General features: G+C 41.6%; 1 protein-coding gene across 2 annotated transcripts in view; it reads left to right on the plus strand.

Moving 5' to 3' along the window:
* SLC39A14 (solute carrier family 39 member 14) overlaps positions 1-15,517 on the plus strand; it is a 1,521,355-nt gene that overhangs the window by 272,859 nt on the left and 1,232,979 nt on the right. For both annotated transcript variants that reach the window (XM_044082946.1, XM_044082945.1), the window contains exon 3: positions 14,910-15,184. In XM_044082946.1, the coding sequence (XP_043938881.1) occupies positions 14,918-15,184 (267 nt within the window). In that variant the 5' untranslated portion in view covers positions 14,910-14,917. The remainder of the gene's footprint in view (positions 1-14,909; positions 15,185-15,517) is intronic.

Raw genomic sequence — 15,517 nt, forward strand, 5'->3', positions numbered from 1 at the left:
CATTTCCGCTGGGAGTGCTAGGACTACCCACAGTCCAAAAAGAGACTCTGGGAATTTTTAAACTTGCCTCAGCACAGGCCTCTAGCTATCCCTCCTGTTCTGGAAACTGTAGATGATGTCTTCATGGAATCCAGCCTTACCTCTGATACTTTGCCTCCAGCTCCCAGGAAACCTGACCGGTTCTACAGAGAACCTGACTCCCACAAATTCCTCTTTAAGAATCCTGCTGCGGATCCAGAGATCATTTCCCAGGAACCTAAAGGCATTAAGGCTACAACAGCCAAAAACCCTACCCCTTCGGACAGGGATACTAGGGCTTTAGACAGATGGGGTAAGAAGGTGTACACCTCTGCTACTCTTGCCATCAGGGCTTTAAATTGCCAGTTTCATATGTTAAAGTATCAGCAACATATTATGGAGCTAATTAAACAGAAATTATGTTGATTCCTGATTGTGCAGAACATAAAGATTTACAAGAGTTAATGCATTCTGCTAACCAAGTTGGAAAACATACTTTGCAGTGTGGTTTTGATGCCTTAGAAGCATCTTGCAGGGCTGCTGTCACTGGGTCGGTTCTTAGAAGGCATGCTTGGCGTAAGGAACAAATCTTGCCAGACCATGTCAAAGCAAAATTACCAGATGTTCCATTAAACCAAGAATGTCTGTTTGGCACTAAAGCAGAAGAAGTCCTCAAAAAGATGGAGGAAAAAGCTAAATCTATACACACTGTTAAAGATTTCCTACAGGTACAGCCACCTAGATTCAATAGGCATTGGCCTTCTCATTCCTAACCCAGAGGAAGCAGACCACCAAGATTACAGTCTCCGGGTATGTACAGATCTAAGCAATAGAGTGCTCCCACCTCTAAAACAGGGAGTAGTAAGCCATCTTCCTTTGGTAAAATCTCACAATGACGTATCCTTAACTCTTCCAAGCCTTGCCCAAGTACTTGCACCCTTAGGTTATTTGCTTACCCTTAGTAGGAAAACTTGCCCTGCATGCAAAAAAACTAGGATTACATTACCCAGGACAGGTGAGTCCTGAACATTGTATCCTAGGAATACAGATTCTACTTCCACTCACTGCCAACCCCAGCGGATGGCCAGACCTCCCCCCAAACCAGTGGGCAGAGGCCCAAAAACAAATACTTTCTCTTCTCAGTATCAAGGCTATTCAGCCTGTCACAGCAGAGCAAAGGGGACAAGGTTTTTACTCCAGACTGTTTCTGGTACACAGAAAAGAAAACTCTTGGCCCCCTGTCCTGGATCTGTCTATTCTCAACACCTTCCTGGTGGTGCCAAGATTCAAGATGCTTACTGTCCAACAGCTGCTTCCTATGCTAGCCAAGGACTCCTGGCTAGCCACCCTAGACTTAAAAGAAGCTTATCTGCACATCCCCATAAGGGAATCTTGCAGGAAATATCTGTTTCAGAGCAGATTCTATGCACTGTCAGTTCTCTGCACTTCCCTTTGGCTTATCTACTGCGCTCAGGGTATTCACTAAATGCCTAGCTCCAGCCATTGCATATTGCAGGCAGAGAGGAAAAAAATCAAATTTACCCATACTTGGATGATTGCCTGATTCGGGCGGATAGTCAGGAATTGCTACTCCAGCACTTGACATTTGTAAAGAGACCTCTAACTTCACTGGGATACACCATCAACGAAAAGAAATTACATCTGGTACTCGGCCAACAGATTGTATTCCTGGGAGCAAGCTTGAACACAACTTCCCAGATGGCATTCCTCGCTCCAGAAAAACAAATTTATTTGACAAACTACTTCAATCTACTGACCACCAAAACCCAGCTATCTGCAAGAAAAATACTACAAGCCCTAGGGTACATGGCCTCTTGCATTCTACTAATTCCATATGCAAGACTGCATATGAGGAAACTTCAGTGGTATTTAATAAGTCTCTGGTGTCAACATTCTCAAGACCTGGAAACAATGATTCCTATCATTCCTTGCCTAAGGACAGAGTTCCTTTAGTGGGCAGAGGCCTGCTACCACAACACAGGACTCCCTTTCACTCAACCGCCTGCCGCCCAAACCCTAACAGACACATCAGACTATGTATGGGGGGGCTCACATGGCAGGACAATGCATTCAAGGCAAATGGAGCCCAAAGCAAATGTACCTGCATATCAATCAAAAAGAAATGTTAGCTGTACAGAATGCTCTGACAGCCTTCGAATGCCTTATTCTTCCAGGGCAACTATTGGTAAGGACAGACAACACCACAGTTATGTGGTACATAAACAAGCAGGGGGGAACCCATTCCTACCCACTCTGCAGGTTAGCCATGGCTCTGTGGAACACAGCCTTGAGCAATCAAGTGCACCTGCAAGCTCAATTCCTGCCAGGCAAACTAAATTTACTGGCAGGACGATTTGAACAGAAATCTAATAGACCCACATGAGTGGAAAATGGAACCCAAATCATTCAAGCTTCTGATCTACAGTTGGGGGGGCACCAGAGGTGGACCTCTTTGCTTCCCCTCAGAGCTATCAATTGACCAAATATTGCACCGGAACACCAAACAGCCAAGCATGGAAAGTGGATACCCTGTCCTTTACATGGGAAAACCTCTCAATCTATGCCTGCCTTTCCCCCTCTGCCCCTCCTCTTGAAGGTTCTACTAAAGATCAAACAGGACAAGCCAAGGACAATCCTGATTGCACCAGACTGGCCATGCCAGCACTGGTACCCACTTTTGCGCAGTCTGACAGTAGTTCCACCATGGCACCTGCCTCAGACCCCTTCCCTGCTGTCCCAGCAGGAGGGCCAGATTTTGCATCCTCAGCTACAAATCCTGAACCTAGTAGCCTGGCTCATCCCCTGAACTCATCACCAGCAACCCCCAGTAAATAGGTGCTGGATGTCATCCTTGAGGCATGGAGGCCTAGTACTAGAAAATCCTATCCAGAAAAGTGCAAAAGATACTGTTCTTGGAGCCAGTCTCAGGGAATGGACGCAACTGTGCCCAGCTTACCTCGTATACTAAATTACTTAACAGAAATGCTCCACAAAGGCCTATCCTTCTCTTCAATTAAGATTCATGCCTCTGCCATCTCAGCTCATTATAATACTGAGCCACCCCTCTTCTCTCATTCTGTGGTCAAACAGTTCCTGAGACAAGCCAAAATTTAGTGCCCTCCTAGGAGAGCTCCCACTCCAGCCTGGGACCTTAACTTTGTATTGGAGAAGCTCATGCTTCCACCCTTTGAACCTGCTGCTACAGCAGAGTTAAAATCCATCTCCTGGAAAACAGCTTTACTTCTAGCCATCACTTCAGCAAGAAGACTGTGTGAATTGCAGGCTCTTATGGCCATGGAACCCTTCGTCATCTTCCATGCAGACGGGGTTTCCCTCAGGACTAACCCATCATTTATGCTCAAGGTGGTATCTAGTGTGGCTTTAAACCAATCCATTCATTTGCCAACCTTTTCCCTAATGTTCAGAATAAAGGGGAAATGATCCTGCACTCCCTGGACGTGCACAGGCAGCTTGTGTTCTGTCTGGACAGGACTAAACCTTTCAGAAAATCTGACCAGCTGCTAGTCAGCTTTGCTACAGGGGCAGAGGGCAAGGCCATTTCAAAGCAAACCATTTCTAAATGGATAGCACACTGCATCCATTTCTGCTACAAACACCAAGGGAAACCTACCCCAGAGGGGATCAGAACATATTCCACTAGGGCTACATCAACCTCTACAACATTTCTCAGGGGAGTCCCTACCAGGGACATCCTGGAAGCTGCAATCTGGAGCTCTGTACACACCTTCACCAAGCATTGCCACATACCTATGTTTTCTAAATCCAGAGCTGGATTTGCCACAGCAGTCTTACAGGGCCTGTTTGCCAGCCCTAATGCTGCTTGACTGCCTCCACCCATCCTCAGCTTTGGGAATCAACCCAAATGTGATGACTGCAGCAGTGAAACACGAAGAACATAGTACAGTTGTGTACACTTACCATAAATGTAGATGTTCGAGTGTATTCACTGTTGCAGTCCTAGTTACCCTCCCTCCAGCCCCCTGACTTCTCTATCCTTCTACCTATCCTTTTTGTTTGGCCATATCTTATAACATCGGTATTTTCTTTTTACTGGGGGTGTTCCACACCATGTAATTGCTTCCTGTTTTGGGGGCTTCTGACATCTGGGGCAAGAAAAACTGATGTAATGGCATCGGCTGCATGTTTTATACCCCTGAAGACCTAACGTCATGGAAGAAGCGACAGCATCCGACGCATAAAATCCTAAGACTCTGGTATTCAAGCAGACTGAGGACTACCAAATGTGATGACTGCAACAGTGAATACACTCGAAAATCTACATTTATGGTAAGTGTACACAGCTGTAATTTTTTAGTAAGCCTAACGTGCCAAGAATCCTTGATGTATCATTCACTTGGGTACACTGTTAAATCTCCCATAAGTCAAACTGGCAATAGTTTCAGTTTTGGAGCTTTTCAGTGGAATTAGTGGCCTTAATGGAGGTCTAGTAGCAGATTTGTGTACTTTTGGAATTCCAAACAAAGCAGAAATAATTGGATTCCCAACCTGAAAAAAATGTTATAAATCAAAGAGAACCTATCACTGTGCAATAGCACAAAGAGTAAACTGTTTGCACAGTTATGATTTATTTCAACATCAAGTAAAGCAATGTTTTATAACTGTGCCATGAAGCAAGCTTTCCATTTAATAAATGTATATTTTGTGCCTATGAGCACTGTTCTTCCTACTTTTATCTACTTTAATAAGTTATTGTTGTGATATCCCAAAAAAGGCCAGCTTTTTCAAATGGGCAGAGGTTAAAATCTGTAAACAGCAGCTCTTGTAATACTGCCCAAGTACCAATTTCCCATTCCATTTTAAAGGTACTGCGTCTTTTAACCAGCTCAGAGTCTCCCTTCTTTTGGGGCAAGGAATTTTTTTTTTTTTTTAACACCTTTATTTTATGACTTAAGACACAAGCAAACATGCATTGACAGAAAAGAACAAATTAAATTAGCATATTTTCCATTTACATATATTATGCATCACATATCCTTTCTTTCCTTATTATTATCAGTCCAGTATCGCTCAGTTCCTGCCTTCCTTTAAACCTCACTCCTCCTGAACGTTATTCTGCATGATTGTTCCAACACGTTTCATATATTTCTATGTAATTTGCTCCTTTCCTTCCAGTTCTTTTCTAAAACTTAATAAAAAGCTTTGCACCACCAGCAGTCGCAGGCTTCAGTGATCACTATGCAGAAGTGTAGACAAAAAAACCTGTACAAACACTTAAGTACAGCAGAGTTTATGTAGTCCCTTAACTGGATCAAAACCAGGTCTTCCCATAAAAAGAGCCACCATGGTGAACTTTGAGTATAAACAGATTGTATAACAAGAGGAAGAAACTGATGCTTACCCAGTTGGCTCATTGACAGAACACACTATGTGAAAAGTGATGTCTCCACCTCCACCAGTAGACCTGTCACCAATGGAGTACCACAGGGGTCTGTGCTGGGGCCCTTACTGTTTGGCAGGTATTTCTCAGAAGTTCATGCCAAAGCAGACTGTCTTTGGCTCACCAAATTTGCGGATGAGCAATACTTTAGTCCCCCAACGATGTCAACATATTACAGGAAGGGCTAATACAAGCAAATGATTGGTGCCAAAGCCATGGCCTAAAACTAAATGCAAGAAAAAAAAATCCAATATTATTCCTTTTAGCAAAATGAAATTCCCTACAAATTACAATATTGATAGCAGCCCCCTGAGTTCCAACCCAGTAATGCGAGACTTGGAAACATGGGTTGATAGTAATCTAAACTTCAACCACCAAGTTTCCACAGTAGTAAGAAAAGCTTTTTACACAGCGCACCTCATAAGCGAGGGCATAGCATCCAGGACAAGGGATGTTATAACTCCACTGTACTAGATCCTCATCAGACCACTAATATGTAATAGTATAATGCACCCTTTTGCATGTACCTCACCAGACACCTGTGTCAGCTGGAGAGACCTCAGAGATTTCTCACTAAAAATACAGAGACTGCATACCATGACTTGCGTGGACAGGCTTGAAAGCCTTGTCACTTTACTCTGTATTTTATAGCCTGCTGAGAGGTGCCTTGTGCATGACCTATAGGGCCATCTCTGACCCTTTCCTAATGGAAATGCTGCACATCCGCAAGTCAAATGGCACAAGAGTCGCTCGCTCTAGGGATATCAGTCCCAGTTGTGATATTAACGAAACAAGCTGGAGAGACAGATATGTCTCCCAGAGACTCCTACTTTCTATTCACTTAAACCAGAGCTCCTCACTGACTCTTTATTTTCAGCCACAACCGAGATGATTGGATGAGAGACTGCAAATTCACCCCTGGGGTGGTGCCTGTGTCCCTCGTGGACAGGGGTAGCTGGTGTTGATCACAGACCTGCTGTGTTCATAAATTCATTCTGCAAACTTCCCAAAAAGAACAGATGGAGATACTTGGGATTAACACGGCTATGCTTGTAAAGGCTCTAGGGCTGGTAGCCTAGTAACCTCCTATAAACCTACCAAATACAGTCAGTTTAGACTCAGATTTCCATATTCTAGTAACTGATTATTTAGCAGACAACAAAATTAAACTTAAGTCCCATGTTCCCAGTTGCCTATTTCTTCCCAATTACATCTCCAGCATTTGCTAACCACCCTAGGAAAAATTCTTAGAAGTCTGCTTGGGGTATGAAAATGCCTATGTGCATTCCTCTCAACCTCTTAACTCAATAAAGATTGACAAACCCAAAAGTAATAGGGGGAACCAAAGGCCCAAAAATAAGGACAGATTTTAAATATTGCTCTTATAAACTTAGAAATTTGATAGAATAAAAGGTTTTATGTTAGCATGTATTTTCTGAAAGATTCAGTCTGAAACTCAAATGTCTATCATTTAGGGACTTCCATTCTCCATGATTAGCCAGAAAAGTAAACTTTTATGAGGAGAAGATCAAAAGTATCATGCAAAATTATGGACAGTTGAGAGGTACGCTTATGAAAACTGGTCTATATCACATAGTCGAAGTTTAATAACTTTGAACAGGGAATGTCCGAACCATCCTGTTCGAAGTTAAAAAACTTCGACTGTGGATAAAAAAAAAAAAAAAAAAAGAAAGCAAAATAAATTGTTGTAAGCAGGGGGGCAAGCCCCCCCTGCACCCCCCCCCCCACTACTTAAATATACCAACTCCGAGATCGCACCACATTGAACAAAATGGAAACCTCCCCTTACAGAGATTTCCGTTGAAAGGCTTGAACTTCTGCAAATCCGAACTTATGATCTCGACCATATAAGGTTTGAACTTGAACTCTATGAAAACACTTAAAGGTAAAAATCAATAAACCTTTTATATGTCTTATTGTTTGCTTTAATGTTGCTTTTCAAGTCTTTCTTCCCAATCTTTTCTGATTCATATAGTCTTCATGCCATATTTTATACTCCTTAGGAATATCTCCTTTTTAACAGCAACATCTTCTCTAGACTTGACCAAAAAGTCTACCAGAGCAGGTCTTTCACTTAGAACTCCGCTGTCTTTTTCTCTTTGCCTATACTCTGATATCAGTCCCTGATGGGGAAGGCAGTCTTCAACTGGCAGTCCAAATGTCTTGGCCTCATCCCACTCTATTAACTTTTCCTTTCTATTTGCTCCCAATTCCCTGGTTCTTTTGCCAGTAAATTCCAGCCTCCTCTTGCCTATTTTCTGTACCCCTACTTGCACTCATCCTACAGGCTCACAGGTAAGTACTAGACTAGCTGCCCTTGTCAGCCATTTTAAGCCTAGCCAGTTTTCCTTAAAGATGAGAATCAAACCCTGCACCTTGTGTCTGTGAGATCGAAATTGTTCAGGTGCACCAACAAAGATCGGTGAAGTTTGCATTGACTTTGCATTGGCTGTACTCCAGAATAATCCTCAGTCTGCAGCCTTGATCCTCTTATCTTGGTCCCTGAGAGGAAGAAGGGCATAAAGCTACTGCAGAGACAAGATACCAGTATCTAGATAACATTTCTGTCCATCCCACGCAGGCGAGTGTTTCCAAGTAGATGAGATGCAAAATGAAGCATCCAGTTTCCCTACTGAATTTCCCTCCTTGTATACTAATTTGATAAAGGGATGGCTACTTTGTCTCCTGTCGTGACCGTAAATTCAGGGACATCTAAGTATTTATGTATGAACAAGAGTCTTAGCCCTTCAGTCTAGTTTACCATGATTAAAAGATTACCCACTGTCCTTTTTGCTTAGCCCCAGCTACATCGGGGGGGCTCCTGATGACAGCATAGTATCACTAGGTATTCGGAGGACTTGGTAAGACACTGAGACGATGGCACTTATTTCATCGAAACCACAGAATTATGAATGCTGTAGTGCTCCCCTAGATGGTCTGTTTTAGTGAGAGCTGCAATATAGGAGCCCTCAGAAGATAAATCCGGCATTCCCTCTCCATGGGGTACCTTTTCCATATGTGCTCTGAATTATATGACACACAACTCTGTTTCAGCAAATTGTTTGACATGTTAAAGAAAATGCCTCATCAAGACCTACAGCAAAAATTATAATCCCAGACAGCAATTGTGGCAAATGTCTGTATTCGGTCATTTCTACTGTTGAATAACATAGTTGCTGGAGTGGCTTGTGCAGCTGGCTGTAGCCTTACCATACACCATCATGACTGGCTCTGACATTGCAACATCATGAACAGTTTTAAGGCATTGAATGGCACCTCTGTTTTTGAGCTTCAGATGTAGAAGCTGCAAAAGCGAAAGATGGAAGAAAAGAAGATGCTTGCTGCGATTAGCGTCACGTTCTCCATTTCTCCACGGACATTTTCACATAATCGGAATACACAAAGAGAGTGTTCTGATAGAAACCGATACAGGATTAAGAGTTTCCAGGATGGACAACACCGTAGAGGCAAAAGTAAAAAAAAAGTCTGGGATTTTACACTTCTCTATCAGGGAATCGACTGTAGAATCCCTGAGGTCTTTGCAACTATTCTGCTGTGGATGCAGTCAGTGAGCAAGTCTCCCTACACCTTCCTGCATGACAAGGTGGATTAAGGGAATGAGTATCCAGAAGCTGCAGTATCCCCTTCATACTCACCCAAGACCTGTTTTTCTTCTTAGTGTCCTACCTCATCAGAAGATGATGGCCAAACTAGTAATTACTGACCTTTTGAAGACCAAGAGGAACAGACTGTAGAGAGTCTGGAGTTTATTCAAGCTTCTTTAAAAAAAAAAAAAAAAAATACAAAGGACCTCATGTCCATCTCAAGGTATCTTAAATCTGTTTGTGGCAAAAACAAAATTCTTGATGGTCAGTGAGGAGTGTGGGCATGTTCTTTGGATCTGTATGATACCTTTCTGTATGTTAAGATAGCCAGGGCATCAAATAAGTCCCTGTGCTTCAGGATGAGATTCAATCTTTATCAATTGACCTTCATGTATGGTCTTACTTTAGCATCCAAAGTGTTCACCAAATGCATATCGGTTATCATAGCACATTTCAAGCTGTTGGGAACCAGGGTATTTGCTACTTGGATGACTGCTTGCAACCTATTCCATTCCTTGGAAGATGTACACCATGTAGCCCAGGCTGAAGCCATTGCAAGCAGAGATTTACATCGGCAGTCACCTGGCCACATGGATCTGTGTAGCCTGTTTCCCCATGATAAAATGACTCCCTTTCAGTCCAATGTTTTGTCTCTATTTTCTTCCAAAGCTATGACAGCACTATGCCATAAAGTTTGGTACTTCATGAAGTACTACATAAGGGTTCTACAGGAGACTCTGAGGGTTCACTGGTGTCAGTATGCAGACCCCGTGTCCTTTGCAGTCCATATTTATCTGGTGTGCTGTCTCCAATGGTGGCTGCACCCAGGCAATCTTTCCCAGTTCCCCCCTTCTGTCTTGTAGAGGGACTGTCATTATGAATGCATCTGTTCTGGTGTGAGATGAGTATTGTTTAGGGCAGGCAAACCAAAGATTTTATCACAAGAAGAAGCCACTATGAGCATAGTTTCCTGGAGATGAGGGTGGTCTTTCTAATGTTGCAAACTCTGTAGGACTTCCTCCATAGGGGTGTAGCTGTGGGAATGGGCCTTGTTGACAGCATTGCATAGTGCTGGTCAGTCTAGCTCTCTGGTGGACAAGATTAGTTGGTGTTTACTAATGCCAGTAGTGATGTGTGGAGAGTGGTGTCTTGCTACTGGAGGAAACCATATTTTGACTTATTTATATCCTCAGCCAACTCCACATATATTAACCTTGTCTCCCTCATCCCTTCTCTTGGACAGGCTTCCTGGGATACTCCCAGTTTAGTAGGGGGCCACTGGATAATCTGTACCCTTTTCCCAAACGTCTCCTTATGATGAAGTTCCTGAAGAATGCCCATTGAACAATGCATCCTCCTATAGCCCCATTCCAGACCTGACAAGTCCTCCACTATAGCCATATATTTTGCAGGAAACTTCTTTTCAGACCAGTGAAGGATCTTCTGTCCCACCCATCTACCACCCATCTGTAAAGCATCACCCAGACCTTCAGACTGCATGTTTTTTTTTTCCAATTCCACTTATGGACAGAGACCCTGCTTTAATGTCCCAGGGTGGTCCTGATTCGTACAGCTGCATAAAAGTTATACAGAAGCAAGCAGGCAAAGTTTTTTGAGGGATGCTGACAAGGGAATTTACTATTTCTTTGTCTAAATCTCAGCAGTTCCCCACTTTTTGAATATCTTTAACAGTGGATCAGAATCTATTGGCACCGTCTCTGATTTCTGTTATGAAGCGAATACTTCAGCCTGACCATCTTTTAAAGTTTGCAAAGCCATTCTCAGAGTTGCTTTCTTGGTAGCAACTTTGTATGGGCATCCATATCGCCTTTGGACCTTTAAAATGGAAAAAAAAACTGATACTGCCTTCATTTGAGCCAGGGGCCACAGTTGATGTGAAGTTTTGACTTGAATGTTACTTCAGCAAGAATATCTGGTTTTGGAACTCTATCTTCTCTAAACCCTTGTACATTGTATTTCATAAAAGCAGAGTGTCGTCGTGTACAGATCCAATCTTTATGCCAAAGGTAGCTGCAGAAATAAATCTTAAAATGGCAAATTAATATATTAATTTCTTTCCTCCATATTCAACTAAGGGGATTATTTGAAACATCTAGAGCTTCATTGGCTGTTGCTTTTCTGTCCAGCCAGAAGTAAAGATGTCATAAAATATGGCCAAATTTTAATCTTGAGCCAAATTTAAAGTTGGGCAGAAAGTGCACATTGTCACTTTGTCCCTGTGTCCGTGTCAGACTGCGTAGTATTTTGTTATGAGAAATCCAACAAAATACTATCCAACAAACTAAAAGCACATTTATCTAGGGCTATAGCCACTTCCATAACATTTTTCAAGATTTTAATCAATGATACCTGTGTGGCTGTGACACTGGTTTTACAAGATACTGTAAGATGGATGTGATTTCATGGTCAGGTCAACTTTCAGGTTACCATCTTTCATGGTACTTTTTCATACCACCGAGAGAAGAAGCTGGGGAACCTCTCCTGCTTTTGAAAGGGATGAACTGAAATAGTTAAAATGTGAAGGTTATGTGCTTACCATAATGGTTTATCTGCAAGATCCATGTCTGTCAGTTTTAAAATTCACTTACTCATTCAGTGTTACTAGAATTAATTACTTGGATGTTGAAATAACCAAAGATAGTATCCATGGGAGATTTAACAGTAACATCTATAGGAAACCTGCTTATTGTAATAGCATCCCACATTATAACAGCAGCCACCCTGCACATCAAAAGAAAACCATTATCAAAGGGCAATATGTTAGATTGACAAGACTGATGACTGAAGATGATGTGTATAAAGTGGAGGTCTCAGTGTTAGCAAATATGTTTTTGGTCAGACGCTACCCTGAGTCTTTGATCATAGGTTCATAGGTAGGTACTAGGCTATCGCCCTGGGGCCTATACAAGCCCAGCCAAAAAGGTACCTTGGCTTTTGCCACCCAAGAAAATTATTTTCCTGTGCCACTGTCGAGCAGAGTCACAGAGGTGATCCTCTGGGTGAATTTCCTATTTCCCATCCAATCATCAAGATTTTTCTTAGAGTGCTAATGAGGAGCTTTGTTTGATATAGATTGGTAGTTTATTCCAGAGTATGGGAAGTCTCTGGGACAGGAATCTATCCCACCGGCATGTTCTGTTTATTGTGGTGACAAGTTTAAGGTCCCTAGAGCATGTAGCTTGGAGGGATTATTATGTTTAAGGATGAGGTAGACATGAAAATAAGAGATGGGTGGTTTAAACCTTTTCTTAGGATTGGTGAGTCTGGAACCAGTCTAAGGTTTAATAAAACTTCAGCTGTGAAAGATTTTCATTGTTCCTTTCTAGCAACATTTAATAATGATGTTGAACATGTTTTTGGTATACTACTTAAGAACTGGAACTTATTTGGCTGTTTTGAGGGTTACACTGATATTTTAGGCTCCAGGCCAAAAGTTGTTTATAGAAAAGGGAGGACTGTAAAGCAGCATCTTGAAGGGGCACATAATTTTCCTTATTTAGGTACCCAGAAAAAAACATCGGATATATAAGTGTGGCTTCTGCAGGCAATGTAACCTTATTCGGTTAAGGAACAGTATCAAAATAAATAATGTAGTAATTAGACCTTTTCACTGTGGTTGTAACACGGCAGGGTTAGTCTGTTTAGCTGCATGTGAAAAATGTTTGTTTATGTTGGGAAAACGCAAAGGAAATTCCGTGAGCATATGTATGAGCATGCCTTAGATATCAGGAAACAAAACCCCACCAACTCATTAGAAAAACATATCTAACAGTTCCCTGATCATCACTTTCTGTTTATGGGGATTGATATGGAAAAGGAGGATCCTGGGGGGGGGGGGTCCCTGGAAGTTGCTGCTTGAATATAAAGAACTTAAATGGCAAGTTAAGTTAAATGCATACAGTTGACCTGGATTTAAATGAATGTGCTTCAATTAATAGTTTATTGAAATTACAAATTTTATTGGTTTCATTTTTTATTTCATGTTTTAAAATATTTTATTACACATAAAAATTCATACTTGTATATAACTGTGTTAGTTTTAATTCAGACCCTTGAATTAATTAGTTGTTTCCACTGATTGGATGGCTGTCTACATGTGATGAGTTGTAATGTTATTTAATGAATGAACGTTTGGTTTAAACTTGTTTCTGATGAAGTCTGTGGTTTAATCTTGACGAAAGCGCTTAAACGGAGTTTGTGAATGTAAAACTGAGTTTTTTCCAAGGTGGGTGTTCCTGGCTGTGTTTGTGGATACTGCTTATTTACAACCTGTTTGTTAAGGTTATTTGCTTACCATAATGGTGTATCTGCACGATCCATGACTGTCAGTTTCATCATACCCTCGCTTTATCCCCGATCTTGTTGCAAATTTTCCAGTAGAGAAGATTTAGGAATGGTTCTGATGTATGCATTTAGTTGCCTTACCTAAGATGGTTTACTAGGGCAAGCTCATTGTGGAGGGGGTGGGATTGGAGTATTAATGGAGTAATGAGGAGTCCTGAGCTTCAGGGAGTCTTAGATGCATTGAGCAACTTCCCTCTGTGTCTGTCAGTCCTGCTGCTGAAGTGGACATATGTAGATTATGAAGCTCTATTCTTAAAGTAAGTATGCAACTTTCATTTCAGTTTGCTTTCTGTAGTAATCCAAGTAGGTACGTGAGGAAGTTGTTGTGTCTTTAGGCTTTTCCCGGTTAGGGGTCACCACAGCGGAACTCTGGTCTGCTAATGATTGGCAGTAGACTTTTACGTGCCGAGTTGCCAGCCCTGACGCACAACCTTCAGCGAAGGTATGCTCATTCACGCATGTCTCCACACAGAAGAAGCTTTAGCTGAGAATCGAACAGGACAATGTCTTACTGTGAGGCGACAACGCTACCGCAGCACCACCACCACAGGTACGCGAGGAAGTAACGACTATAATTTAATGCATGTCCTAAATGCTTTTGTACGTAAGATTTTGTTGCTTAAAAGATATTTCTGACTGTATTGTCTTAAGACTGCTCTAGTATCTTACTGTGTACTTCATCCTCATTGTAGAGTTTCTTATATCAATTTAGACGTGGTTTTATTTTTAATTTGTAGTGAAGCTTTTTTCCCCTTGGGCCTCTTGTGAAAATTGGCACTTCCCAGCTGGTCAGCAAAATAAAATAAATGAAATAATACCTTGTGGCGACCCCTAACTGGGAAAAGCCGAAAGACTCAACATTGCAGAACAGAAAAAAGTAATTAAGTTGAAATAGTGGAGGGTCCCATTAAATGGCTTGTCATCGCATTAGTCCTAATGTATGACTACCACTGCTGGTTGTTAAACAAAACAAAAAAAGTGTATTGTGTACTCTGATGTGGGCAGGGACAAGTGTAATAAACCATAACAGCTCCAATAGCTGTAAAAAAAAAAAAACAACTTTTGTGAAGAAAAATGTTAATAATGCATATTCTTAGACTGCTGCTAAGAATTATCCTAGAAAAAAAAGGAAGTCTGTCATAGTCTTTCCTTGTATGAGGGATTTGTTTTCAATGCAGAATGTTACCTTTATGTTAAGTGGACAGTCTTCCAAGAATGGCTTACAAGTCATTAAATGACGACATACATCATTGTTGGTTTTGCTTCACTCTTCATAAAAATGGTAGCTGTCAGCATGTCTTCCTTTTCCTGATGAATTAACAGATCCGCTTAGATTTGCTGTACACAGAGATGTTGTCCAAGTAATGTTCCATGTTTATGATTCTGTTTTGTAATAGCATGTTTGCACGGGCTGCTAAATGGCACAGATTAACAGATGATGTGCTCTTAATTTATCACAGAGACAACCATGTACTTCCAGTTCCTTCCACCACTACTTGTGAGCTGCTGCTTAGTGATCAAATTACTGCTTTTGCCATCGGCCTGGGGACAAGGTAACACAAGGAAGGAGTGGGCAGTTCCAGCTTCCGCATTCCTGCGTGATCTTTTGGATCACTATGGAGAGAACCAGACATTGACAATACAGCAGCTGAAGACCCTTCTTAACCAGCTGAATGTTGGCACTAGTAACAGAAATACTTCTGAAGTTGGGCTAGTGAGTAGCAATGCTTCAAAGGTAAGGACTCATAAGTTGGCCTTGCATTATTACGGCAGGAAAAAGATTGCTAGACTCTGCCAGTTTACCTATTTTTCTTACTTAATACAGACTTGATAGTTTTTACTTTCTTCTTGTGTTATTGTTTGTCTGTCCAGTATATTTGAACTCCTTTGTCCTACAACTTTTAGTTGAATACATTCCATGTGTCCAACAAATTTTGGTTGAATCTGTTCCGTGCATCCAACATATTTACTGTAAAATTCTTTTTTTTTTTACACTTTATACCAAGATTGCTTTTTTCAAGCCTTTATTTTCCTAGCACTGTATATGTTCCTTTATGAGCCCAATCAC

The sequence above is a fragment of the Protopterus annectens genome, chromosome 9.part0 (assembly GCF_019279795.1).
Source record: "Protopterus annectens isolate FY-2018-M chromosome 9.part0, PAN1.0, whole genome shotgun sequence".
NCBI classification, from domain to species: domain Eukaryota; kingdom Metazoa; phylum Chordata; order Ceratodontiformes; family Protopteridae; genus Protopterus; species Protopterus annectens.